The sequence below is a fragment of the Trachurus japonicus genome, chromosome 14 (genome assembly GCF_045865225.1).
Source record: "Trachurus japonicus isolate A0001 chromosome 14, Traja_1.0".
NCBI lineage: Eukaryota > Metazoa > Chordata > Actinopteri > Carangiformes > Carangidae > Trachurus > Trachurus japonicus.
This window is the reverse complement of record NC_140920.1, coordinates 25,438,832-25,465,008: the sequence shown is the minus strand read 5'-3', so window position 1 is coordinate 25,465,008 and position 26,177 is coordinate 25,438,832. Positions and strand designations below refer to the sequence as shown.

General features: G+C 44.0%; 2 protein-coding genes across 2 annotated transcripts in view; one reads left to right on the top strand and one right to left on the bottom strand.

Annotated features, from left to right (window-relative positions):
* Window positions 1-50: 50 nt before the first annotated feature.
* zar1l (zygote arrest 1-like) lies at window positions 51-1,505 on the bottom strand. The gene is made up of 4 exons (XM_085798596.1): window positions 891-1,505; window positions 475-567; window positions 316-390; window positions 51-235 (listed from the first exon to the last, which is right to left on the bottom strand). The coding sequence occupies exons 1-4, from the start codon at window positions 1,488-1,490 to the stop codon at window positions 92-94; spliced, it is 912 nt and encodes a 303-aa protein (XP_085654722.1). The 5' UTR covers window positions 1,491-1,505; the 3' UTR covers window positions 51-91.
* A 1,749-nt stretch (window positions 1,506-3,254) lies between these two features.
* pds5b (PDS5 cohesin associated factor B) overlaps window positions 3,255-26,177 on the top strand; it is a 38,129-nt gene continuing 15,206 nt past the window's right edge. The window contains exons 1-16 of the mRNA XM_085798595.1: window positions 3,255-3,325; window positions 11,254-11,381; window positions 11,743-11,946; window positions 12,185-12,271; window positions 15,697-15,794; window positions 16,798-16,924; window positions 17,261-17,341; window positions 18,041-18,181; window positions 19,247-19,362; window positions 19,816-19,910; window positions 20,034-20,179; window positions 21,949-22,100; window positions 24,448-24,561; window positions 25,300-25,381; window positions 25,470-25,518; window positions 25,673-25,812. Of these exons, the coding sequence (XP_085654721.1) occupies window positions 11,274-11,381; window positions 11,743-11,946; window positions 12,185-12,271; window positions 15,697-15,794; window positions 16,798-16,924; window positions 17,261-17,341; window positions 18,041-18,181; window positions 19,247-19,362; window positions 19,816-19,910; window positions 20,034-20,179; window positions 21,949-22,100; window positions 24,448-24,561; window positions 25,300-25,381; window positions 25,470-25,518; window positions 25,673-25,812 (1,740 nt within the window). The 5' untranslated portion in view covers window positions 3,255-3,325; window positions 11,254-11,273. The remainder of the gene's footprint in view (window positions 3,326-11,253; window positions 11,382-11,742; window positions 11,947-12,184; window positions 12,272-15,696; window positions 15,795-16,797; window positions 16,925-17,260; window positions 17,342-18,040; window positions 18,182-19,246; window positions 19,363-19,815; window positions 19,911-20,033; window positions 20,180-21,948; window positions 22,101-24,447; window positions 24,562-25,299; window positions 25,382-25,469; window positions 25,519-25,672; window positions 25,813-26,177) is intronic.

Here is a 26,177-nt window from a genome sequence, read left to right as displayed (position 1 = left end):
GTTACTACACGTTAGCCTCAACCCCAGGTGACAAAACGCCTTCAGACCTACACGAGTGTAGAAACTCATTGGGGCGAACACCCTGGGGAGCTCAGACGATGTATTTGAAGCTGTAGGTGGCGTCACAGGAAAGCCTCGTGCCCTTGCAGCGACAGCACAGGTCCTGGCGGTGAGGCCGCTTCATGTTAATGTGCCTCTGCTTCTTCTCACAGCTGCAGCAGGTCTGAGAGCAGCCCTATGAACAAGTCAGACAGAGAAACACATTTATATCAGAAACCTGATTATTGCAACTTGGAGGAACGTCAGTGAACGTACCTTGCAGAGGATGGGCTCCACCCTGTAGGGGTTAAATCCCACTTGACACTTCCGGCAGAGCTGCTTGTAGTACACCTGACAAAATTATAATTACAGATGTAAACATGAGGTTGTGCACATCCATCACACATGCACACTAGTAAATCACTGTTCACTTACCTTACTGGTTCCAGAGATGCACCAGACATAAGCACTCTCCCACCGGATGTTGCACGTCTTGCAGTGGAAAAAGCCATACCTCTGCTCCAGGAACTAAAATTAAAACCAAGTTAAACTTTATTAGAGAGGTTATGTTTTAATGAAGGCAAGTTGAGGAAATAAACAGTTTCAGTATCCAGTCACTTCTAATCATCAAGGCCTGCACCGGCCTGTGGATGCCCCTGAGACTGTCTGCATATGATTCACTTTCAAGACAAGTTTAGTGCTTCTTTATGGCAAAATACTACAGTATCTTAAATTACCTGTATATTTACACATTTGAATCATATTTCAATGTATATAGGGCTTTAAGTGTAAGGGAAGTCGCCTCCAGAGGGTTCAAAGCTTTGTGGGTGGGTGTTGTCTTTGAGACCCACCTGGAAGCTGGAGCCCTTGGAGGCCTGGCGCAGGGTCGTCTTGAAGTCCCTCAGCGTGTCCTCGCTGCTCTGGTCCGCCTCGGCCTCCTTGTCAGACTCGGCTGGCTCGGCGGCTTCAGCCTCTCCTTCGCTCCCTCCGTCGTCACCGAGCTTCTTGGTGAAGAGCCTGCGGTCAAACACCGGGGAGTAGATGGAGACGGGCCTCAGGAAGCGGAGGGTGCTGAGCGGCGGCGGGGTGAACGGAGCCCTCTCCCCCGCCGCCCGGAGCAGGTCCGGGCTCTTGGGCGACTTCCAGGCCGTGGGGGAGCGGTCGTCCTCCGCGCCGAACAGCGTCTTGGGACCCAGCGAGCACTGGACGATTTTATCCACCTTGGCGTTCACCTGCACGCCGCACTCCCTGGTGTTGGCTCTCTTGAGGGGAGGGGGCACCCCGGGGCCGACCTGGGACAGGATGGCCTTGCAGAGCTCCAGGTAGTTGAGGCCCTGGGGGGTGATGAAGCGGCCCTCTCGCTTCCCCCAGGTGCTGCCCTGAGCCGGGGGAGTGCACACCGCGGTACCGCAGACGTTGTAGGGTGGAAACGTGGACAGGAACCCCTCCATCCTGGAGCCATGAAACCAGTGCAAGCGCTTCCAGCTGAGATTTATACACAACTTAGCAGCACTAATTGCTTCATTGAGAACAGGAGCGAATGGTCTCTAATTGAGCTGCCATATACAAAAATATAAACAAATATTCAGCTGCAACTGGCCTGAAGACTGGAAGGTAAATAGGACCAATGCATCACAGGTTTAGTGTCATCATCATCAAATATGCTCAGAAACACATTAACTGTAATCATTGTGTAAAAAGAAAATAAATCAAAAGATTACTCCCTGTTTAATGTTGAATAATAATTATCTTTATTACAATTTCATGCAGCCTAATTGGATTTATTGTTATTATTTTCTACCCTCTCCACTCTTCCTATACAATGCACTAAATTGGTCTAAAGTCCATTGCTGAAATCAGAGATAGTGTGTCTACATGTATGTTGGTCTGTCTGAGCTTATTTTCCAAACAAATAACTCTAAAGATGCTGACTGTGTTGGTTCTCTCCAGTCCAGACTACAGTGTAAATCTGAAAGATAATATTGGAGCTCCCCCTATAGATCATGTTGACCAGAGATCCATCATCACAGGACAAAGCATGCAGCATGCAGATCTGTGGAACATGAAGATGCTCCTTTTTTAGGTTGAGGCTCTGAAAAACTGTTTGGCAAGAAGGTCTGTGTGATTTAAGTCATTTTGGTTTAAGGTCAAGAGGTTTCTTCAGGAGAATCAGTGACAGCAGATGACATTAAAGGGGAGCAGATGCTCTTGCTGTATGAATAAATAGGTTAGCAGGACAAAGAAAGGGGAATATGAACAGCTTCATAGTTTAAAACGTGCGTGACAAAGGCTGCATGAATAGAGGCACAGTGACTTAATAAAATGCGTTTTAATAGGCAAAGACACCTTTAAAGACATGAATAGCAGTATTGAGAGGCGGCTAATGGATTGTAAATATAGTTCACACAGAGGAAACATGAATGTCATGCTAATGAGAACATGATGTTTTTGTGACCCTATTTCATTTATGAGATCATTTTTCACACAGAAAAAAAAGAAACTCATTTGAAACACCAGCCTTCTGTTGCATTCAAGTGCTGACAGGAAAATCGGTTCTCAAATAACTGAACCAAAGAAGGCAGTAAATGTCACTTAGTCATGCAAGATGTGTTTAATCTAAGCACTTTAAAGATCTTAAATGGGTTACAGGTTAAAACATAGCCATCATCATTTTATATTGTGAGCAGCACTGGATGCGATAAACTTTACATGCTATGAACAACCAGAGACTGTGAGTGGCACACATTTCTTTTAGTAGCCTACATACTACTTCCATAGTGTTGTTAAGGCAGCAGTGTTTAATATTTTTCATTTATTAATGACATTTATTTCCTCAGCAGACGGATTTTATTGTCATGAATTTAAAAAAAATACCATGCACTCTGTCACAATGATTTATTTATTTATTTATTTATTTATTTTTCAGCAGCAGCAGTAGTCCAAAAACATATAACTGAGCACATTTCCCCCTTTTTATCAAATTGGTCCATTTATGTGTAAAAAATACTATCAGTATTAAACACTAGATACTAAGACTATTGTTAAGAAACCCAGTAATATTTCGAAAATATGAATTTGTAGTCGCGTTGTGAAGTGGGAGGATCATACGAGCATCACCTGAAGGGCCCACAGACCTACATGGACTCGCTCCATAGGTGGCGCTGTGCTCCCATTGATGACTCGTACCCATGGGCACTCGATCCACACATATTGGCGCCATTTTGGAGCTAGGAGGGGGAAGAGGGCTGCAGAGGAGGACACGATTGATCACAATTCACCGTAACAGGTAAGAAAATGCACAAATAAGTGAATCTCTTTGATTCAAACGGAGCGCTATTTTCGGGCGCTGCTGCGAAAAACACGTTACAACCCGGGATTTCTCCGCCGAGGAGCCCGGTGTCCAGCGCCGAGAGGGGGGAGCAGCAGCCCGCCTCGCTCGCCTCTGTTCTCGGCAGCCGAGTCCCGACTCGCGGCGCTGGTTGACCTGGTGCTGCGGCGCAGAGGAGCTAGCTACAGAAATACGAGCCCGCCCGTTGGACTCGCCGTCCCAACAGCATGAGCAAGCAGCGGCTCGGCTCGGCTCGGCTGTGTGAATGCGGCCAGGATAAGGGCAGTAAACAGCGGCGGACCGGGGTGTTTTGTTCGGTGTAACGTTGCCACCGTCCGCCCTCTGTCAGTGAGCCGCCGCCGCTGCTGCTGCTAACACCGTTAGCCCCGTGATGCTAATGTGCTCAGCAGCTAGCCAGCTAACTGCAGCTAACCAGATTAGCCACGGTTACGTTAGAGCAGCACGGAGCCCGGCTACACCACAGTCCCCGGCCTTGACATGCTGCTGTACCACAACAATAAGAGTCACCGCTCACACAATGTGCTCCTCTGTGTGTTAACCCAACAACAACTTTGACCGCGGAAATAAACCCTAACTGCGCCGATAGAGACGGAGCGGCGGCTCCGGAGCTCCCTGACTGCAGACATCGCCTCGGAGCGTAAGTTAAATGGTTTATTTAGTGGCTGATCGGCTGCATAACTGAGCCTTTTACCACCGATCAGATCATTATTGTACTTTTTAAGACGAGGTCCCATTGTGATAGAAAGCGGCACAGTCGGTATTGTGCACAATTATTGTTATGATATTAATATAATGTTTGATAACAACAAAAGGATTTGAGATTTGAGCGAAGGAGTAGCGGCGACAGAAACCACAAAGACAGGAGGAGGAGGAGGTCTGTCTTGGATCAGGCACCGCATGGTGTTGTCTAAACTGAGTCAGGTGTCAGAGCATTTGTTGTGACAGCTATCAGCCTGTGATTATTGATTATTGTGAACTGGCCGTCGGATCACAGGCTGTAAAGATAATATAATATGCGTTTAATTCATACATATTTTTGTTTATTAGAGGTTTGAATTATGGGAATTTGTTATCATTTCGGATAACTTTAATGAATGTGGGTCAAATGAAATCATTGTGTTTGAGCTTGTACACGTATCGTGTGTCCTATCCTCTTCTGATGGATGTGATCACAGACTGATCATCTTTGTAGCAGTTCAGGATGGAGCTGATTTTTTGGTTTTGATCATTTTCTCGGAGCAGCTGCTCTACAGATTCATTTTTCCCCAACTAAAAGGAAAACATAGAATCACATTTTGGCAGATTCAGGCTCTGTTTGTTTGTGTTGAATGGAAACAATGAAGAAAAAACGACTGCACTGCCTTTTAAGCTCATATAAGTCATTTAGCAGCGTTGTCTGCTTGTAGGTGACATGTCCTGTGGCCTTCCCTGCTGGGTTTACTCCAACCTCACCATCTCATTCTCACAACCCTTGGACTTGTTTCACTTCCTCATTCGCTCTTTCATTGTGATTTCTGGCTGGTCTTCCACAGTTCAGATTTGGCAGAGACACGCTCCAGTAAATTTTGTCTATTTTGTGGCATCTGGGGGGAAAAACTGCACTCGTTGCCCGTGCTTCCTCTTTTTTCAGTGGGTTTCCCTCGCTTTGTATGTTTGTATGAGCGCCTGCCTGCATGGTGGCTGTTAGGACCAGCTGGTGTCCAGTCCTCTCTCTGTCCGCTGCCAGTCCGAAGCCCTTGATCATCCACAGGGTTAAAAACAGGCATGTCTGTGTCAAGGTTCAGACAAGGTGAGGAGAACTGCTCTAACTCTTCTCCATATTTTTTTGCTGGCAGCTGTTTAAAGGGGCTAAAGTGGGGGAGAGCAGAAGCGGAGGACAGATAGAAACCCCTCGGTGGGGGGGATTAATGTCTTTGACTTTGATAAACCAGTAATGAGTTGAAAGTAGCCCATGTTGAGGAGGTTTAGTGAAGGGTGAAGCTTGCGTGTGTGTATTTACTGCTGCTTCTTAAAGTGAAATTTCCCCTGGTGGATAGTACCCAGACAGACCCCCTAAGTTGAGAAATACTGCGCTGTGATTGGCTGCGAGGGCTCTCTCTGTGTGTCAGTGTGGTGGATGGAGAGAGGGATGGACTCAAATTTGGCAGCAGCTGTGGGGTGGAACAGAAGGTCAGAATCAAGCAATTTGGCAGCAGGCCAGTGTCCAGTGTGTGTGTGTGTGTGTTTGGCCCCTCATGCATCTATGTGTGTGTGTATGTGTGTTTATAAAAGCTCAAGTACAGCTGCAGAAAATTGTTGGGTTGTGATTAAAAACTCAGTATTGCAGTCTGGCCTCTAAATCAAACCCAGAAAGTGCTTTTGTCAGACGGCAGACCTACTGACCCAGACTGATTCATAATAATCAATTTTCCCTCAGCAATAAAAGCCACATAAATTACAAGAAATCACAAACAAGACCGCAGTTACGTGAGTCCATCTGTTGGTTCATTCAAAGCATTCAGTCGCACAGTATGAAACAGTTTTTGAAAAGTAGTATAACCTTGTTTTGATGAGTCCCCTGGCGGAGGTGGGTTATGCGGAGTGAGATATTGGAGCGGGGCAGAAAACACATTCAGATGATGTATTCCACGTTTCAGCCAGTTGTGATGGCTGTGGAAGCGGGAGCAGCAGACTGGATTCGTCATGCAGTCAAAGTGAAAATGTGACAGTGACAGAGTCAGTCTTACCTTGTGGCAGCTGCTGCTGCCTGTGTTACACTGTAGTGATGTGAACTTCAGACAGAGGGTGATGGATCAGCCGGTGTCCAGTCACTGTCGCTTCATTTCACCTAACTGTCGCCCATCTGTCGTCAGGATGTGTCAGTCACCTCGTCGGTTTTGACAATCCCGAGAATAGTAATGCATTACTCTGATTTTTTTTCTTTATTGCCATGAAATTACACAATAATAATGCAGGAGTCAAAATATTAGAGCCAGAGTGACTTTGTCCACACTGCTGCGTTTTCATTTTGAAATGAAACACTCTCTGTCCGGACGACTGTTTCATCTACATATCAGAAATTATCACTGCTGCACATACTATTACTTAAAGTATGTACATTTGCAATTACAATAAAGTTTGGACAGAAAAATAATACTATTACTAAACGCGAGCAGTCATGTGCACTGTGTGTGCACAGAGAGCAGATTGTCTTCACTGCAGTTGATGCAGTAGTTGCAAAAAAATTATTATGAGCATCATTTATTTTCTTTATCCATTTTCTTTTCTCATATCAGTAGCTTCGTCTACAAATTAAAATAGGAAAGGAGAGAAGCAGAGTGTTATCATTTTCTCAGCCTGAGGCAACTTCTGCAAATGTATTCGTCTATGAGATCAACAGTCAAGAACCTGAAATATTTAGCTTTCCATCACGTTCAGCAAAACAGCAAATCTTCACTTGAGTAAATAGAACCAGGGCATTTTTGCTCCTTTTTGTGTAAAAATGTGAAGAAAGGCTCTGCCACCAGAAGAGCTGTAGATAAAATTGATAAAATGAATACGATTAAAACTGAATTCTTATAGAGCGTGTCTGAATCCTAATTTAAAGAAGCACTATAAAGTCTTAAGTGAAGCTACATCTGTCACACAGTGTGAAAAGAGCACTGAGTTCTGCAATTGGTAGGACAGAGATGGAGCTGGTTAACAGTTTGGAGAGACAAGGTGCTCAAATACGCATTTGTTTTATGTCCACAAACCAGTGGACGCAATGAAGTTGGAATTTGTCTGAACTGTTTTTAACTCGAAGCACCAGTGACCCACAAAAAGCAGTAACTGCATTTTAAACACATTCTTTCCACATGTTCACTCAAGAAATAAATAATAAAAAATCACACAGTCACACTGCTTCTTATGAGCTACACCTTCCTCAGCCTCGCAGAGACAAACCAACCACTCAGTCTGGGGGAGGTCAATGCATAACACCTCAGCTAACCAATATCCTGTGTAAAAACCCTGTCGTCCATGTAGCTTCTTGATGTACAGCGTGATTATACAAGCAGCCATCTGATTTGACCACAAATGTTGGAGAGATGCAAAACACTGAAAACTTGACTCAAATGGTGCTTTTCCACAAGCGCAGCACGGCACGGCTCTACTCGCTGTTTTGCTTTTCCACTAGTCCTTAGTACAGTGTTTTTCAACCTTGGGATCGGGACCCCACATGGGGTCCCCTGCAATTCAAATGTTCAAATGTTTTGAACTAATTTTAACTAATTATTATTCTTTTTAAATTTATGATTAAAAACACCACACACAATCTTAAACAACTGTATTCTATACTAGTGTTGGGCGATTTTGACATTCTCAGATCGTCCCAATCGCCCTCCCTGGAGATCGCCGATAGACCTATCTATCGCCCGGGTCCGCAGGGGGGTGGGGGGGGGTTGGCGGCGGCCGTTCCACGTGTTCGTTCGACTGGGGGGGGGGGGGGGGGCGGCGGCGGCGGCGGCGGCGTATGAGTATCGCTTTTACCGTGCCCTGCTGTCATGCATGCGCGCTTCTCTCTCTCTCTCTCTCTCTGTGTGAGGGCTAATAACGGAGAAAGAGCACTATGATCAATGAACGGAACGCTATTGTGTTGCCGAAAGCCGAAAAATCTATTCTGGCGTAATTTATTTGTGGCATTAGTGAACACCTCGTCGGGCTGTGACATACAGTAACAGGGCTGGCGTCGGCAGCCTAGTCACAGCCACAACACCAGCTAAACGTGTTTCCTCAAATTTGAGGCGGAGTGGCCACCCTGTTTACCACAGAGATGTTGTGTGCGGTCATATGACTACCTGGCTCCGTCTGATTGGACGTCGCCAGTGGCTGCATTTGATTGGTGAAACACTGTCATATGACAGAGTATCTGTTGGAAGCAGTGAGAGGAGCGGCTTCATTAAAACAAAACAAACAGATTGCGCATTAGATCAATAAAAAAGTAGCGAGTATGTGAGTGTGTAAAATCGCCAAGAAAACAAAACATCGCCGATCGTCCTTCCAATCGCCGATAGACGATTGGATCGCCAATCGGCACAACCCTATTCTATACTTTCACTTTTTCGACAGTAAATTGAGTTCAAATAATTAGGGCTGACCCAATTATCATATTTTGATAATCGAAGCTTCGCGGACATAAAATCGATTTTAATCGAAGCTTCGGCGGCCGGTGGGGTGCGCGCTCAAACACTGCATGTCTCCAAAATCAGGCAGGTTTCCTGGATGCCAAGTCGCCTACTCATTTTAATGTAACAATTGCCGATGAGAACCGGTGTCAAAAAGGAAAAAAGGAAGAAAAAAAAACAATCGATCACGGACTTAAAAGATCGATTACCATGGCAACGAACGAAGCTTCAAATTTTTTGGGTCAGTCCTACAAATAATGATTGCGGGGTCGCCAGAAATTTGTGATGTCAAAATGGGGTCACGAGCCAAAAAAGGTTGGGAGCCACTGCCCTGGTACCTGGTACCTTTTGGTGACGCCTCGGCCCTGGTTCCAAGCGAGCCGAGGCGATACTAAAACATGACGTCAGCGGACCGCCTTCCACTGATTGGCCAGGACGTCGTCACTAGAAGAGTCGCGAGCACGACTTCGACACGAGAATCAAACCCGCTAAATTTATAAACACACGGACACCAGCGACCACTGATCTGTACTGAGACTGTTGTTATTCTGTCATGTGAGTTAAATGTCTGCTGTGTGGAAAACCACGCTGTGGTCCTTTAATGGAGGTGCAGACGAGTGAGTTTGGGGCTGACGAGAGGATCGAAAAAAGAGAGCGAGATGGCGTGGCCGAAACCGCTGTGATTTGACGAAATCGCCCCCCGCTGAGGAGGAACTATGAAGAACTCAAATGTAATGGAAAAGCACCTAAACCGAGCCGTGCCGTGACTGTGTAGTGGGAAAGCGCCAGAAGAGAACAAAGAAAACATACGAGTCTTATGAAATGTGCAGAGACAATCATCTCCCAGAGACAATCATCTCCCGGAGCCAAAGTGCCCAAAACCAAAAGATATTGAGTTTGCTGTGGTATAGATGGAGCTGTACATTCAGCCGGGGGACTGAGATGATGATCAGCTTTGCCTCAGGAGGTGGAGATGGTTGTCGCATTAATCACAGCTCCCCCAGTTCACATCAACATGTCCTCAGGCAAGACACAGACTGAGCCCCAAATTTCTCCTGGTGCCCAAACTAATGCCTCTCATTATCGCTCGCTGCCATTGGTGTGTGTGTATGTGTGAATGAGAAGCACATTTTTCCAATTTGCTTCTCATCTCGCTCGCTCTTTAGATGATTGTGCTGAATAACAGAAATGCAGTGGACATGTAGTTATAGAGGAGGAATAATGTGAGTTTGCTTTCTCTACCAATTACATGTGCACACATTCATTTCAGTGTTTGTCCATGGCTTTAATAACAATCCTTTAAAATGAGCATCTCCAGCCAGGTGTTTTGGAGATGTAATGGTCAGACATCAGTTGTGGTGGCTGGAGGTAATTCTGAAAATACTGTGTCTCAGCTTTAGACAAACCAGCAGTCTAATATCTTTGATGAAAGTCTTTCCAATGCAGCTATCGTAGTGGCCCGACTTGTGATTTACATACGTCGTTTAAGCAGAATGAGCATAATACTATATTTTAATGGGTCGTCGGCTGTTTTCTGTCGACAAATCACGACATTAGTATCAGCGAGCTTTGCGGCTAACTAATTTAGCAACAAATAAACCTCAAGCATGTGTTTTATAGCAGCTGTCAGAGCTAAAGTGACAGGGGAGAAAATGATGGCACTGTTGTTCATTTACTCACTAGAGCAGCTTCAGTGGCTGTCTCACAAATAAACATCAAAACAAAGTTAAATGAAGCTACACCCTGCGCCGCTGACAACCGCTCTTTGACGTATTCATCCGACACCACGGGACAAATGACGGTATTACGGCTTATTATCATTCAGACAATGTACTATATTTGAAAACGAGCGTCTGTCTGTGGAGACGGGGCACATACCCACACACACCGACTGTGATGCATTCGCTGACCTTGGTGATTAATATGTTGTGATGATAACCGGCTACATCATCCACTATTCATCCAGCACGCTTCCCTCCGTTACACTCGGTGCTCGTGTGGAGAGCCCTCACCTTCAAGCCTCGTCGCTGTAATTAATACATTCCTGTATTAAACACTGAGCCCCAACTAAACTGTATTTCACTCTTGTATATTCATGAACTATGAGTCAGACTTTTAGTTTGTCCGACAAAGGGCCACGTAGGAGTCAAGCTTAGTCATCTACTGTATGGAGGTGGACACGTTTACCTTTTAAAATACCTGTAATGGACAAAAAGCAGTGACGAGGTGAAACGGGTCAGTTCAGTAGCCGTTGCCAAAGAGAAGTGTGATTTATCTGGCCATGAGCAGGGTGCACACTTTGCACCATGCCCCAAACATGAATTGTGTGTAATCCTTGACAGGCCAGTGGCCACAGTAATGAAATGTGGCCCATAATGATAGCAGCAGCTCGCCATGAAAAGACAGCCTGCTCTCTGAATACGGCAATTACATCCTCAATTCAGCTTTTTAGAAAAGCTGTAACTGTGCTGTGAATACCTTGCTGAATATTTCAGAGGTTGCTCCATTGCAGGCTCCTTTTTGAAGTATTAAAAAGATTTGCCCGGGGTTCTGAATGGCAACAATCTGCTTTTTCTTTACTTTTTTTGTTTTGGTTGAGGCACAGTTCATTTCTTCTAAGCTTTCAGTCCCCGTGTCTGTTCAGTCTCACCTTGTTTCTTTTCTCTCCGGTGCTGAATTACAAACATTACTCACTCTCTCCCTCTCTTTCTCTCTCCTCAGGCAGTGAAGAGCTAAAGAGGATGGCTCACTCTAAAGCTCGAGCCACAGACGGGAAGGTGACCTACCCCCCGGGGGTCAAGGAGATTTCTGACAAAATCTCCAAAGAAGAAATGGTCCGGAGGCTCAAGGTCAGTGTCTTCCTCCTGTGATGTTTAAGTTTTATTTTCTTGTTTTAACTCATGAGTAACTCACTGGATTAAATTACTACTGATGCATTATTGCAAGAATTTTAATTAGAAGTTAGATTTTTGCATGAACATGGTGCAACAGAACAAAATCAATGCTGTGGAAGAATTTTAAATATCATTGTCCAACACTGGTGGTTCTCCTAAATTCGATGACCAGATCATCTGTCAACCAACCCAACCACTAAACTGGAATCTCACAAACTCGGGGGCAGGACACTACACTGGGGAAAAAAACAAACCAGGGGAAATGATTGGGTGAACCAAAGCTGACTGTATTTAAAATCCTTCTCTGCTCTTCCAGATGGTTGTGAAGACCTTCATGGACATGGACCAGGACTCTGAGGAAGAGAAGGAGCTGTACCTGAACCTAGCTCTGCACCTGGCCTCGGACTTCTTCCTTAAACACCCAGACAAGGACGTGCGCCTGTTGGTGGCCTGCTGTCTCGCAGACATATTCAGGATTTACGCCCCAGAGGCGCCCTACACCTCCCCAGATAAACTCAAGGTACACTGAAGAAGACTGTCCTCCAGCGAACGAAACAAAATGCTACAACTACAAAATAAGTTGCTCATTGTTTCAATGACGTAGCTTTTTCTCCGGAGCATCCGTGTAACAGAAACTGACAAATGTATTTGTGTTTTCATTTAAGTTTTGCCTGAAGCTTGTGCAGCATTTGGCTGGACACTTGACACGACCCCCACCTTTTTGATGTTCATCCTTTGTGTGTGTTTCTTGTCTGCAGGACATTTTCATGTTCATCACCAGACAGCTCAAAGGACTGGAGGACACCAAAAGCGCTCAGTTCAACAGATACTTCTACCTGCTGGAGGTGTGTGACTTTATATTCTGTTGTCACTATTGAATCTACTTATTCAGCCCTTTAAATTCTTCATCTTTAATCTTTTGTTGTTGGTTATTTACATTTCTGAGTAACTGAAACTCAGAGATGTAGGGTAAGATCTTAGGGTGGCAGCCTAATTAATACTAAAACCTGTAGCTATAGAGTGAAGCTGATGAGAGGCGGAAGTGTTGATGAGATGAGTCTGACAGTGAAATAACAGCTGTAGCCCACTTTGTACTCTGCATTTTTCATGAATGACTTGATCCAGATCCTGGAATTCCTGATTCAGAACTATTAAGTTCACGGGTGTAAAATATTGATATGACATTCATAAAAAATTACTGAGAGATGTTCCTGAAAATGCAGCGATGTGATCTGATTTGAACAGTCCACTCTCCGTCGTGCAGGATGTTAACCGAGCCGCGTGTCTCCTTACACACCAGCTTGCAGAGTTTCATTTTCTCCATTGCAGAATTCACAGTAATTAGTGGCCGCTAATACAGACTGCCACCAGTGATTCGTGCCATCATGCACACTGTGAAGCAGTCGGCGCTGGGTAAAACGAGAAGCCGCCTACCCAAATGTTTTCTCCATTGCTCACTGCTAGTAAAAAAGAAAAACGATAAGGGAGTTGTCAGCGTTGGACTTGGACGTTTGAGTATCTTGCCAGGTTGGACCTGACTATTGGAACAAAACTTTAATGAGCTGCTGCAGTTATATGCACACAAGAGAGAGACACGTCCTTAACCTGAGTAAGGTTTAATGAAGGAGATTCAGAAAAGCAGGGCTTATTGAAGCCTGTCTCGTACTTTACATTTCATGTTCACAACACTGTCTCTCCATCTGGGTAATTGAAGTCTTCTTCCACTTTAAAATGTGTCTTCCTTTTTGTTACTTCACTTGGATCCTTGAGCTTCCTTAGGTATGTTTTCATGGACCTCAATAATCTGATTATAATTGGTTTTAGCATCCAAACAGGATAAATAAGCTCCATGTAAACACCCCAGTTCAAATAAATAGACTCAAACAGATTTGAATTGGTTGCAGAAGGCTGGTTTAAATCTTTTCGTAAATCGATCAAAAGACAAATTGGAGCATGTAAATGATTCAGCCTGATTACGCTCCGACTGCATACTTGATGACGTATTCAGCACTTTCATGCAGCCACACAGCTGTTTCAATTAAAACCATTAGCACATGTAAACACCAGGCCATGATTAAGAAAGTTATAGTTAATATACTGAAAAAGCTGTTTTACATTTAGCTGAAGAGGGCTGTCTGAGCTGCTTTTAATCTGCCTCTGGGACAGTGTGTGGAGACCGGTTGTGGCCTAATGTACAACTTAGTAGCTCTCGGTGGAGGAGGAGGCATCTTGTGCCCACAAGTTCAACCTTAAAAATAGATTATATCTGACACGTTGTTGTTCTAAGAGATTCATTTTCTGTGCTTTAAAACGTGTCTGTGGGGGATATTTATGGTAAATCTGAGATGTTGAGGATAAATTTCATGGTTACTTCAGCCAGACTTCTTTAAACCTCCTTTATGAAACTGAATTCCTGTTTAGCGAGGCCTGACTGGTGATCTTAATGAAATGCTTCTGAGGGTGAAGCCACCTGGTGTAGTGTTGGGTGCAGGGCCAGTTTGGTTTGAAATCATTGCATTTTTGCTTTTCACCATCAAATCTTCACATTTACATTGGTCTTTTGTGCTTTTTTTTGTCGGTGGACTGATATTTTATTTTAAAGTTTGTACAATTTAACGGGAGTGCTACTACTTACTCACAAAGTTAATATAAACAACTTAACCTGTGGAGGACTGAGTTCGGTTTGTGAAGTGTTGACCCTGGCCCATCCTGTGTGTGGAAGCACTGTCCTGAGTTTTATTTTACCCCTTTTTAAATTTGAATTGAATTGAATGACCTTTGCATATTAAAGATCTTATGTAACCATATCGTATTAAATAAATAATGTGGAAGGCGAGTGGAGAGACACAGGAAGGAGCAGTGATAGAATGACAAGCACTCTCTCTGACTGTGCAACAGAGGCTTATAGGAAATGTGTTTATATCTGCAGCAGTCGGCCTGCGTTGTTTGTAATCTCCTTCAGTACACGCAGCAGACTCCATCTGAACTCCTTTTTATACACTGAGTTGGAACAGATCATTAAAAATGTTTTATGTCTTCAGACCTTATTAGTCTCAATCCCTCAGTTATTTTAGGATCCTTCCTCAAATGTTACTCTGATGATCGTCATCATAAATGGTCGGTTTGTTTTTCAGTTTTCTTTCAGTTTGTTGAATCTCAGTACTTTAAATTCACATGCAGGGATTTGCACCAAGAGGATATATCCCAACAAAATCAAAGGGCAGATTTAATTGGGAGTAAATATCCTCTGTTTGCAAGTCTGATATATATTATTAAGATTGTCAGTGCAATCATCAGGGCATAATTGGACAATGGGAAGCAATTATGAGATGGAGGAAATTTAGCCAGCAATTTTAATGATGTTAATTTAGTTGCACTCGAAATAATTAACAACAGTAGATTTGAAGGTTGTTGTTTTTTCTCTTTTTAATTTAACACGGAGAAGAAACCTCGACTAGTCTCTAACAGTTAGACACCAGTATGAAAATGGAAAGTAATAAATAAAAACAGAGCTTGTTAATGCTGGTTCATTGAAAATGGATATAACTGTAAGTCTTTAAATAATAACAATGAATCAAATGACAGTCTATAGTTGGGCATCATTTATAGTTATTAACCAACAGTGAATCATTGGCTAAACCTGCAGCTCCTCTTCACTTCATTCTTTATCTGTCTGAGCTACAAACGTAACTGTTCTGGTTCATTATTTAGGGTCTTCAGGTGTCACTGCCTTTAAAGGGGAACTATGTCAGGATGTGTGCTATGCTACATTTTTACCTTAATTAAACAGCTTTGGTGTAATTGTGATGGTTTGATAAATGGCTTAACTTGTTACCAGGAAAAATGGAGGCCCGGTGTCCCATCTCTCATTCTTGCACACCTCGGCACAAAAGTGCCCCGTAAACCGTAATCTCTTGTTTATGACAGATTAAACTACACAAATATACACATCGTAACATCGTGTATGATATATAACGTTATGTATCGCACATTCGCACTATTGATTCTCACCGGCTTTGTTGTAAACAAATGCACACGGCCAGGAGGAGGGTTAGCAAAACGATGGAAAAGCAACCGGACTTGCATGGTTCCTCTTTAATTGAAATGTTTGATTTGGGGGCGTGGCAGATGGTTATTTTCAAAGTCAACCACTCAGCAAACATGGCCGTCCTTCACTCCCCTCACCACACTCTTCTCTCACCTTCCTAAGTTGCATCTGCATTGTAAATTGCATTGTCACTAACGTCCTGCCTCCTCTCTCATTGCTCAGAACATAGCTTGGGTGAAGTCCTACAATATTTGCTTTGAGCTTGAAGACAGCAATGAGATATTCACCCAGCTTTACAGAACACTCTTCCAGGTCATCAAGTAAGTCGTTTTTATCAATGCTCGCCCCAGTGCGAGTCTGTTAATATGTGTGTGTGTGTGTGTCCATTTCATCGTGTTGTATTCTGTGGACTCAGCTTTGTATTTTCTCCACATTTCCCTCCTGTTTCTGGCTGCAGTGGCCCTTTAATAACAGAAATGAGCCCTTGTGGCCCCACTCTTAACACCTCAGCCTGTCTCTGCTGCTACATCATGAAACAGCACAGTAGCAGTCTGGTTGTTTCTCTTTGATTGCCCCCCCTCCCTCCCTTCCTCCTCCTGTCCACATCCCCCTCCCAACCTTCCTCTCAATTTCACTCTGCTCAACACAACCTTGAGGGCTGAATTCTGCAGTACAGAAGTTGGCTCTCTGCCATTTCAACAAAATTGTGGTTGTGAGTGTGGTTTTGTGTGTGTGTGTGTGTGTGTCAAGGTTGTGCCAGCTCAATGCTCTTTTACACAAGAAGAATCTCTAAAGAGCCTCCTATTTGAAATGTTTGCAGTGAGCAAGAAGGTGTGAGGGAATGCAGCCTTTGTGTGCGTGTGTGCGTGTCTTTGTGTGTGTATACAAGTCACACGCTCAGTGAATGGGAGGTAATGAGACTTGTAATGCCTGGCAGCTCAGAGGACAGCAGTTGGCGAGATACAAATCTATGTAATTTGGTTTACCTCCCACCATAATGCAGATCATTATGAGTAAGTACACCCACCATGTACGTGGTCAGTGCATCGCAGTCTCATGGACAGTTTTCTGCAGATTTTATTAAAAAAAAAAAAAAAAAAAACCAGCAAGGGAACAACACAAATCCCCAGAAAACGGCTGCTGCCAGCGAAGCACATCACATCACATCACAGCCCGGCTTCACACATTTCAGATCCTTCGCTCAGATCGGCACAAAACACATCCACAAGTATTTCTGCTTCCAACAACACAGTGTTGAATGAAACATTTTGAATTATTCCTCTTTGACTTTCGACCCCTCTTTGCTTTGTCCCGTCTCCACAGCAACGGCCATAACCAGAAGGTGCACATGCATATGGTGGACCTGATGAGCTCCATCATCTGCGAGGGAGACACTGTGTCGCAGGAGCTGCTGGACACGGTGTTGGTCAACCTTGTGCCAGCCCATAAGGTACATACACATCCTGCGCACACACACACACACACACAGAGTCCCACCATGAGTATTGATCTCAGTAGAAACGGCTCAGTAATGGACAATCTGAAGTGAGTTGATATCACCAGTAGACTGAAGCCAAATCTGTTTTCCATCCCCTGTAATTCAATGAGACCCCTGCAGGTGAGAGGAGGTAAAGCAGCTTCAATCCTCCTAATGGGACTCTGAGTGAAAGAAAAAGACATGATAGACAGCATCATTATTCTTCACATATGTAGTTTTTCTCATCCATGTCTGAATATGTTGTCTGACCTGCTGTTTTCTTTACCGCTTGTTTTTCTGTCTGTCCAGAATTTGAATAAACAAGCGTACGACTTGGCCAAGGCTCTGCTGAAGAGGACTGCTCAGGCTATTGAGCCTTACATCACAAATGTAAGACAGAAATCTTCCTACTCTTCTTTATGGATGTTTTTTCTGCATTAAACACCAGATACCTTGCTGCTGTGTGCATCCTGCAATAATCATTAATGGAGAAATTATGCTTTTTATAATTGTAGCAGTTATTGGTGGAATGGTAACTGGTGAAGCTTCAGTTTGTCTCAGGTATCCTAATGGGAAGTGCATGATACTAACACAGCCAGAATATTTGAACAGGGGCCAGCCATGCTGGAAATGTCTTGGCACTGCAAGAGGCTCATATCTGAGTGAATGATGAAGCTAAGTGATATGGTGGACATTAAAATCAGCTGTTGACCATAAAACATTTGATGCACCCAAATGTTTACGCTGCGGCCCACGTACACACGCAAGTTTAGTGTCGTAAATTCAGATTAAACAAGGCTGCTGAAACCGAGTGTGATGGCGTGTGTAGAGACTGGGTTTGCACAGAGCCGAGGAGCTTGAGTTAACACTCACCTGCTCTAGAGATGTTGCACTGTGCTTGTCTCTTGACCTCAACATAATGAGGCCTGCGCCAGCCTCTAAATCCGTTTCATGCACAGACACACTGCATGCAGCTCCTCAGGAATGCTGTGAAAAAGGAGCCACGAAAAAAAAAGTCACAGTTTTGATTTACAAGGCTGTGGAAGGATCAGTGAGCATTTTTTCCTCCCTCTCTGTTTTCTCCATCAGTTCTTCAACCAGGTGCTGATGCTGGGGAAGACGTCAGTCAGCGATCTGTCCGAACACGTGTTCGACCTCATCCTGGAGCTCTACAACATCGACAGTCACCTCCTGCTCTCGGTGCTGCCGCAGCTCGAGTTTAAGCTCAAGGTATTAGAAAAAAAACATCTCTTTAATTTAAAGAGATACTTCACCCAAAATCAATAATTCACCAATTGTCTACTCACCATCATGTCAAGGAAGGGTTTGGAGATCTTTCTGAGTCATCAAAACGCTTTTGGAGTTCCAGGGGGGGTCCGGCTGGCAGCGGGTTTTCATATTCATATTTCTCATATGAAAATCCGTTGCCAGCCGGACCCCCCCCCGGAACTCCAAAAGCGTTTTGATGACTCTGAAAGTTCTCCAAACACTTCCTTGGCATGACGGTGAGTAGTTGATTGGTGAACTATCGATTTTGGGTGAAGTATCCCTTTAACACAGAAGACAAGTCGCACTGTGGATTTTCAGAGTTGTTTTGTTACACGTTTTAATAGATCTTATTAGAACATTTGCCACAAGAGTGACATTATTACTGTCATCACGTTCAGATGTTGGTATTATGAGTTTATCCACACCAGACTAAAAACCTGAAATTCTCTGACCCATTACCCACAGAACTGCACATTTTCCTTCTCTGCAGGTTTTGTTGATTCATATTAGAAAGATAAAGCCAGCCAGTCAGCATAATGTTGCCTCTGCAGTGTCTCATAAAGGCGCCCTGCTGATGGATAACGCTCATTAACTGTTCAGAGGGAGTGTAGATCACTGCTGTCTCCTCAAAATAATAGCTGCGATAAAATCTCTCCCCCACAGACTACACAATCTCTCTGTGTCTCTCATGCTCGCTCGCTCCTTCTCTCACCCTTGCTCTTTTCATCTTTATCTCGCCACAGTCCTTCCCTCTCCCTTTTCTCCCCCACTGCTTATTTTCCTCTTTCTATCCTCCCTCCCTGACTCTTGCCCTCCCTTGGCATTACTTCTCATTGTCTTTTACCGTTTCCTCTTCTTCGCAACTAGAAAAAAAAAGGATTGATACGAAAGAAACCGCCGCCTTTGTGCGTTATGAAAGCGGCGATGTTTCCCATGAAGTTAATGTCGACGACTTGGCGCGTCTGTCCGATCGACACAGCCAGGATTCAGTGCATCATTTGTCTCTTTGTCCCTCCGTCTCTGCAGAGTAATGATAATGACGAGAGGCTTCAGGTGGTGAAGCTGCTGGCGAAGATGTTTGGAGCCAAGGACTCTGAGTTGGCTGCGCAGAACAAACCGCTCTGGCAGTGTTACCTGGGCAGGTGGGTTTCAGCGTCGTGGCTGAAGCATCTGCAGATGCTCGGAGCATGTCTCACCATACATCTGAGCCCAACATTTGGTTTGAGTTTTTTATTGGAGGTGATTCACTCTTACGTAAAACAAGACAGGGTTTGTTTTTGTTATACAATCCAGTGTTTATTGTAATCTCACACCATAATCACATTTGCCTCGCCTAATTAGTTTTTGTTCATAGGCTTCAACAGTCAATTTCCTTGTCTTAATTTGCCGAACACACACGTCTCGTTGGTTTGAGAAATTGTTTTTTGGAATGAGCGTGTCTCTCCGTTTATGACTTTGTTGAATTAACTTTTGAGAGGCACGATGTGTTTGTGGCAAATGCGTGCCTGGCTGTTTGTGTTCTTTCCTGAACGGTTGTGTGTGTGTGTGTGTGTGTGTCACCTCGCAAAGTTCATGTTTGTTTCTTCTCCTTCAAGGTTTAACGACATCCATGTGCCTATCAGACTGGAGTGTGTGAAGTTTGCCAGCCACTGTCTCATGAACCACCCAGACCTGGCTAAAGACCTCACAGGTAAACCAGCTGAAAGCGGGGACGGACCTGAACCTGGGTGATCTGGATGAGGAGCGGTCGCCGGTGTATTTTGTCCGTCTCTCTCTCGCATCCCCCTCATTGTTCCTGTTTTCTTTTTCCCAGAATTCTTGAGGGTTAGATCACATGACCCAGAGGAGGCCATCCGCCACGATGTCATTGTCTCCATAGTAACCGCTGCCAAGAAAGACCTGTCTCTAGTCAATGATGCGCTGCTCAATTTTGTAAAGGAGAGGACCTTGGACAAGAGAGTAAGTGGGCAAATTGTGTGTATGTTTGAAAGTGTCTATGCGTTGTTGTGTGTTGGTTTGGCTGAAATGTCAAGAATATTTTTTTTTATTTTGACCAATTTATTATTTATACTATACTATTTATTACAATAAATTGTTGATTATGAGACCTGTGGTCTTAAATCCCTACATTTATTCATATGGTTCATATATATATGTGAAGTTATTTATTTAATGATACAAAAATAAATCCACCAGAATCTAAATACTTAATCACGCACTCATTTTCAGCACAGTGTATTTCTTGCTTTTTTTTTTAACATGCTTCTCCAGGGGCGTCACTGCTTGTTTCAAGGGACAGGTCTAAGTCCAGTCTGTAGTTGTGACCTTCAGACCTTGAATAGCTCTTGTTTAAAGTTGTTGTTTGTTCCCGTGCCGACCCCCGTCTCCTGTCTCACTCTCCAACTTGTGAGTGCAGTGTTTCCTCCAGGATTTTTTTAAAGAGTGGCGGCGAGGGTGGTCTGATGGGGGGGGGGGGGGGGCGCGACGCGACCGGATCGTCGACTAGTCGCTGATGACATCATTCATATTTTTATGCTCTGCAACAATCTGTATTCACTGACTGACAGCTCACGCACAGAAATGAGTCCACAGAACAGCAGCTTTATAAACAACAAACTGTAAATCAGTTTGTTTTTTTGTAACACAGGTGCAAAAGAAAATACTGTAGCTACTGTTGATTAAACAATTAGGGAGGAAAACGACACACAGGCCTCGTCACCATCACAGTCCTGCTCACTCACAGTTTCACTCACAGTTTTAGTTTTTCCTGGTTGGTTGCTGCTGTTGTTGTTGTGCGCGACGTAAAGCTGTCAATATGAGCGGAGTTTTTTTTTTTTTTTTTTAATTGCCGGCAGCCCGGACACACTGCCGGCGGAAGCGGCAGTTTCTCCTGCTCTCTCTCTCCACGCCGGTCAAACATCGACCCGTCTGTAGCTGCTCGGTTTTCCACACACACAGGTCTGTCTCTAGCGCTGTATGTAGATGTGTCTTGTGTGCAGACGCAACTGACAAATATTTATAGACGGACAAGCAAACTTAATCATCATTTTTTTTTTTTTGAAAATTGACCGGATTCTCTCGCCTTTTCTGTGCCTGACTTCCTGTCTGGTACGCGCTTGTTCTATCCAGCTTGACGGCGCTCATATTTTTTTCATTCAGCCACTCAGCTGTTGTTTCAAGCCGCTACTCTTGTAGCCTACTGTTACATGATCAGCGACTAGTCGACGTCAAGCTCAAAACGTCATTGTGGAGCAGGGGACTAGTCTGTGCAACCCCTAGTGGAAAACCTGCTTTACATTGTTTTAACATTAAAAAAAAAAAAAAAAAATCATCATTCTGAAGGTGTGGCGGCTTTTATTTTGCCGTGGTGGTGCGCCACGATCAATTACATGTAGCGGAAACCCTGGAGTAAAACAGCAGCATGTGTGGTGTTGAGCAAACTCCGCCAACCTGCTGTCGCTTATCAGTGGAAGACGGCTGTTCATTCCCGAGGGACTGTAAAACGTTTGATTTTGTCACTCCGACGCGATCAAGATTTTTATCAACTGTGTTTTTAAATTTCTGCCACAGTCAGTGGTGTTTATTTGATTTCTATTAGCGTGCCCCAGCTTTACAGCAGTTCTCTGTTTGAGGACCAGAGTCTCTGCAGCATCACGTAAAGGTCTGATTTTAAGTAGCTGTCACAATTGACAGACTCTCTCTCTTTATCTCTTCCTGTCCGTCATCAGTGGCGTGTACGCAAGGAAGCCATGATGGGCCTGGCATCGGTCTACAGGAAGTACTCGCTGCAGGGAGAGGGAGGGCGGGAGGCCTCCAAACAGATTTCCTGGATCAAAGACAAACTGCTCCACATCTACTACCAGAACAGCATCGACGACAGGTTCGTGTGCACTTGTTCCCGTCCCTTATAATAAAAATACAAGTAAATCAAAACACCCTCATGAATTTTAATCAAGTGCTTCATACCTGAGGGGTAAGTGTTTAAAAGGTTGCGCATTCACATCTTGTGTTTCCAAAAAAGATGCTGATTAGACTCTGAGCCAGATCCTTGAGTCATCATTCACCACACTCGGAGCTAGGAAGTTTGGGGTGTTATTGTGTTTCCACCCACAACATGGAGAGGCTGCGGTACCTCTCAGGGCTTTGTTGAAAGTCATTCTCTGAAATGTCAAGCAGATGAGCCACTGCGAGGCAAAGTGGGCACCTCTGGGGGGAAAAAAAAAACCAAAACAAATGATATAACACACAACAAATCCACAAAGCACGATATCCTCTGAACTAACTGCATTAGAGTGTTTGAGGCTGTAGTTAATCTTTGAGTCACTCTGCTGCAGTGTGGCTGCTCGGCTGCCAACAGGAAAAGTCTGTATTGTAACAGGCAGTTCCTGAGTGTGTGAGTGTGTGTGTGTGTGACTTTCTGAAATTGAAGCTGGGCCATAGTGAAATAGCCTGTGCATGCTCAGCAAAGTCTCCCATAAAGGGCCAGTGTGTAAATATGTGTGTTTTTAGTGGAAAATGCACAAAAATCGACATAATGCACTGACGTTAGCATGCTCACCAGCTTGTCCCATCCCATAACAACTACAGAGGCAATAGTGAGTCACTGTGGCAACCAGTCTGACCTCAGACCAACATGAGAGGGTGAAGAAGTAACTGCAGCTATTGATCTGATCTGCCAGAGCTGCCCTGCCTCTCCCTGGCTTTCATCAGCCTCTCCCACCACCACCACTACACCATCTACGTCTGTCTCTGTGACCGGGGAGGAAACAACCACTCACATCCACAGACTGCACCTAAAACATGTGTAGAAAATATTACTGTCCAGTCCACGCATGTTTCTCTCAACAACTGTCCAGAGCTGACGGTCAGGGGCGTTTCTAGACACTCTGTAGGCCCCGGGCAAGAGGTAACTTGGAGGACCCCCCACCCCCAACCGGGACCACAAACATGAATGAATCCAAAAATCCCAAACCATTGATGATTAAATTCTGCATACTATGCCAACCCAGTCTCATATAAAACTTACCTTGGCTGTGCTGGTCCTAAGTGCAAAAACATAGGGTTTGCAATAACAGCTCTTAAATTGTATGACTGTTACATTTTTTCTGGCTATTTTTCTCCTGTTTTTTTGCGTCCAAGTCACGTGACTTTCAAGTTTCCGGCCATGAGAACAAAAAACATAGCAAATATTTCTATCATTTTTAGTGGAAAAATCAATATTTCGATTATTTATATTTCTGCATAAAAAAATGTCCTTTGATTATATTTCTAGTGAGAAATATATTCTCAAAATAGTCGCTCAGTGAATGTACATAATCACTCGCTTGCTTGTTGTTGCTATGTTGCTAGGGTGGTTAAATTTTTATATAAGACACTGGGTTGACTAGGCACAACACTCGATGTACACAGCCAGTGGCAACATCAGGTTGTCACCGATATGGACCAATGCCAGCCGTCCCTGGGGGGCCCCTTCCAGCTCAGGGCCCTAAGCAATATCCTGGGCTGCCTGCCCTGTTGCAACGCCGCTGCTGACGGTGGATTTATTCAAGTTAGTTCAGACTTAGTTCTGAGTGGCCAGTGAAACTAGTCCCTGAACACATGCAGCACTCTGATGCACATCCCACATCATGACACACACAGAGCAGCATCTAGTCATATGAATATGCTGCCCCCTATTTGTTTATATCATGGATTCAACCACTGCCCCATTAAAAAAACAAATGTGATTATCCAGAATTGAAGAGCGTGAAGTGTCCGTTTCTATTTGAGGAAAATTTAAAATCTTAGACTATTTGTGGTTGGTGGAGAAATCATATCAATCTATTGAAATAGATCATCTCTGATAGATTTGGTTAGAAGCTGCCAGTGAGCGACTCTGAGCTCATTCGTGCATAAATATTAATAATGAGAAAAGTAATCAACAGCGGACCTAGAAAGTATCGATGCCTCCCTAATTTCATACCCTGATGTAGATAATCCCATTAAACACATCTAATGATCGGTTAATGAACGCCTGGACCTGTCAGCTCAGAGTCTTTAGAGAGGGTAAAGCAAATCAAGTTTATCTATTTAACACCATTCAGACAGAAAAGCAAGTGCTTTACGGGGGGATGGGATCGCATCAAGAAGAAGTCGTTAAGATAGCAGTAAAAACAGAGCAAACAAATCATTAAATAGTAGTTTTTGAGGATATTTGTTCATCTAAATGTCTCTTTAACTGTGCACAGGTTGCTGGTGGAGCGAGTCTTTGCCCAGTATATGGTTCCTCACAACCTGGAAACCAGTGAGAGGATGAAGTGTCTGTATTACCTGTACGCCACCCTGGATACAAACGCTGTCAAGTAAGTTCTTTCTCACTCGTTTTCATTAGATGAACACGGCATCAAAAACCAACTTTCCAAGTTCAAGTTCAAGTTTATTTATATAGCACAAAACAACAGTTGTTGACCAAAGTGCTGTACAGGACAATTTGACACATAATATCAGTTCAAACACATCCAGACTCCAATTCCAATACATAAACAGCATACATAACTGAGTTTCCCCAGATTTAACCCGCGTTGAAGGCCAAAGGAAATAGGTAGGTCTTGAGCAAAGAATTAAACTTTACTTCTGCATCTGGATCTAGGAACCTCCAGGAGAAGCTGATTGATGATCTCGTTACTCTGGCTGCAGTTTGAAAGCTTAAAAGGTCGCATAATAGGGTGTGGCTAGGTCATTTAAGATCTTAAAAACAAACAATAAAATCTTAAAATCAATCCTAACCTATCCTTTGATAGGAAGCCAGTGTAGAGAGGCCAACTCTGGTGTGAAATGGTCCTTTTTTTCTTTCCAGTTAAAAGACGGCAGCTGAGTTTTGGACAAGTTTTCATCTGTTTGTTTTGTGCAAATGTGAAGATTTGTAAAAGAGTCAGAGGGACATACTGTTGGAATTAAATCTTAAAATAACCCAACTTTAAACAGCTGGGTAGGAATAGTGAAAAGAGAGGCCATTATTTCCTACTACTACCGTATCATTACCTCACCTCCTCCACATCGGCTGAACTCTCCCCCTGTGTTTCCTCCTGTGTGGCTGTCAGAGCTCTGAACGAGATGTGGAAGTGTCAGAATCTGCTCAGACACCACGTCAAAGACCTGCTGGACCTGGTCAAAAAACCCAAGGTAACTGAAGCACACTGCACACGTGAAGTAAGCACATCACTTACTGTTCTCCCTAAACTTAAATATTGTTTATATTTTTCCTTTTTAGTCTGAAGCCTCCAGCAAAGCCGTGTTTGCCAAAGTCATGGTGATCACAAGTAAGGGACCTCGCACACACAACATGAGCTCCACATTTTTATTTTTTGTTTTCTTTAGTACAGGGAAAGAAAATGAATACACTTTCAAATGATCTCACCACCCTTTGGAATCTATTCCACATAGACATCAGCTTGTAACTGTGTCTGTTCATAGGAAACCTGCCAGACCCGGGCAAGGCTCAGGACTTTGTGAAGAAGCTGGCTCAGGTCCTGGACGATGATGAGCGGATCCGAGATCAGTTGGAAACCTTAGTCAGTCCCTCCTGCTCGTGTAAGCAGGCCGAAGTCTGCGTGGTGAGTGCTGATGCTGCCGTTTGACATCACAGTACGCTGCTCTGTCATTAAAATGCTGTCATCTGGGTTTAGTAGCCTGAAATTAGTTTGACACTTTAAGTCTCAAGTGGACACATGTAGTAATGGACTGAAGCTCTGGAGTGAATTAGCTCTTAACCTTCAATCCAATTTTATGTTTCTTTTTACAGTAGCCCTGTTTCCTTCTGCAGCGTTGAGCATTAAATCAGCAATAGGGTCTTTGTGCATTAAAGAAATAGTTCACCAAAAAAATGAAATTCAGTCATTAGTGACTCACCCTCAGGCTGATGAATGAGTAGTTTTTTATTCCTCAAAGTGCATCTGGAGACCCGGGAGGCCGGTTCTTA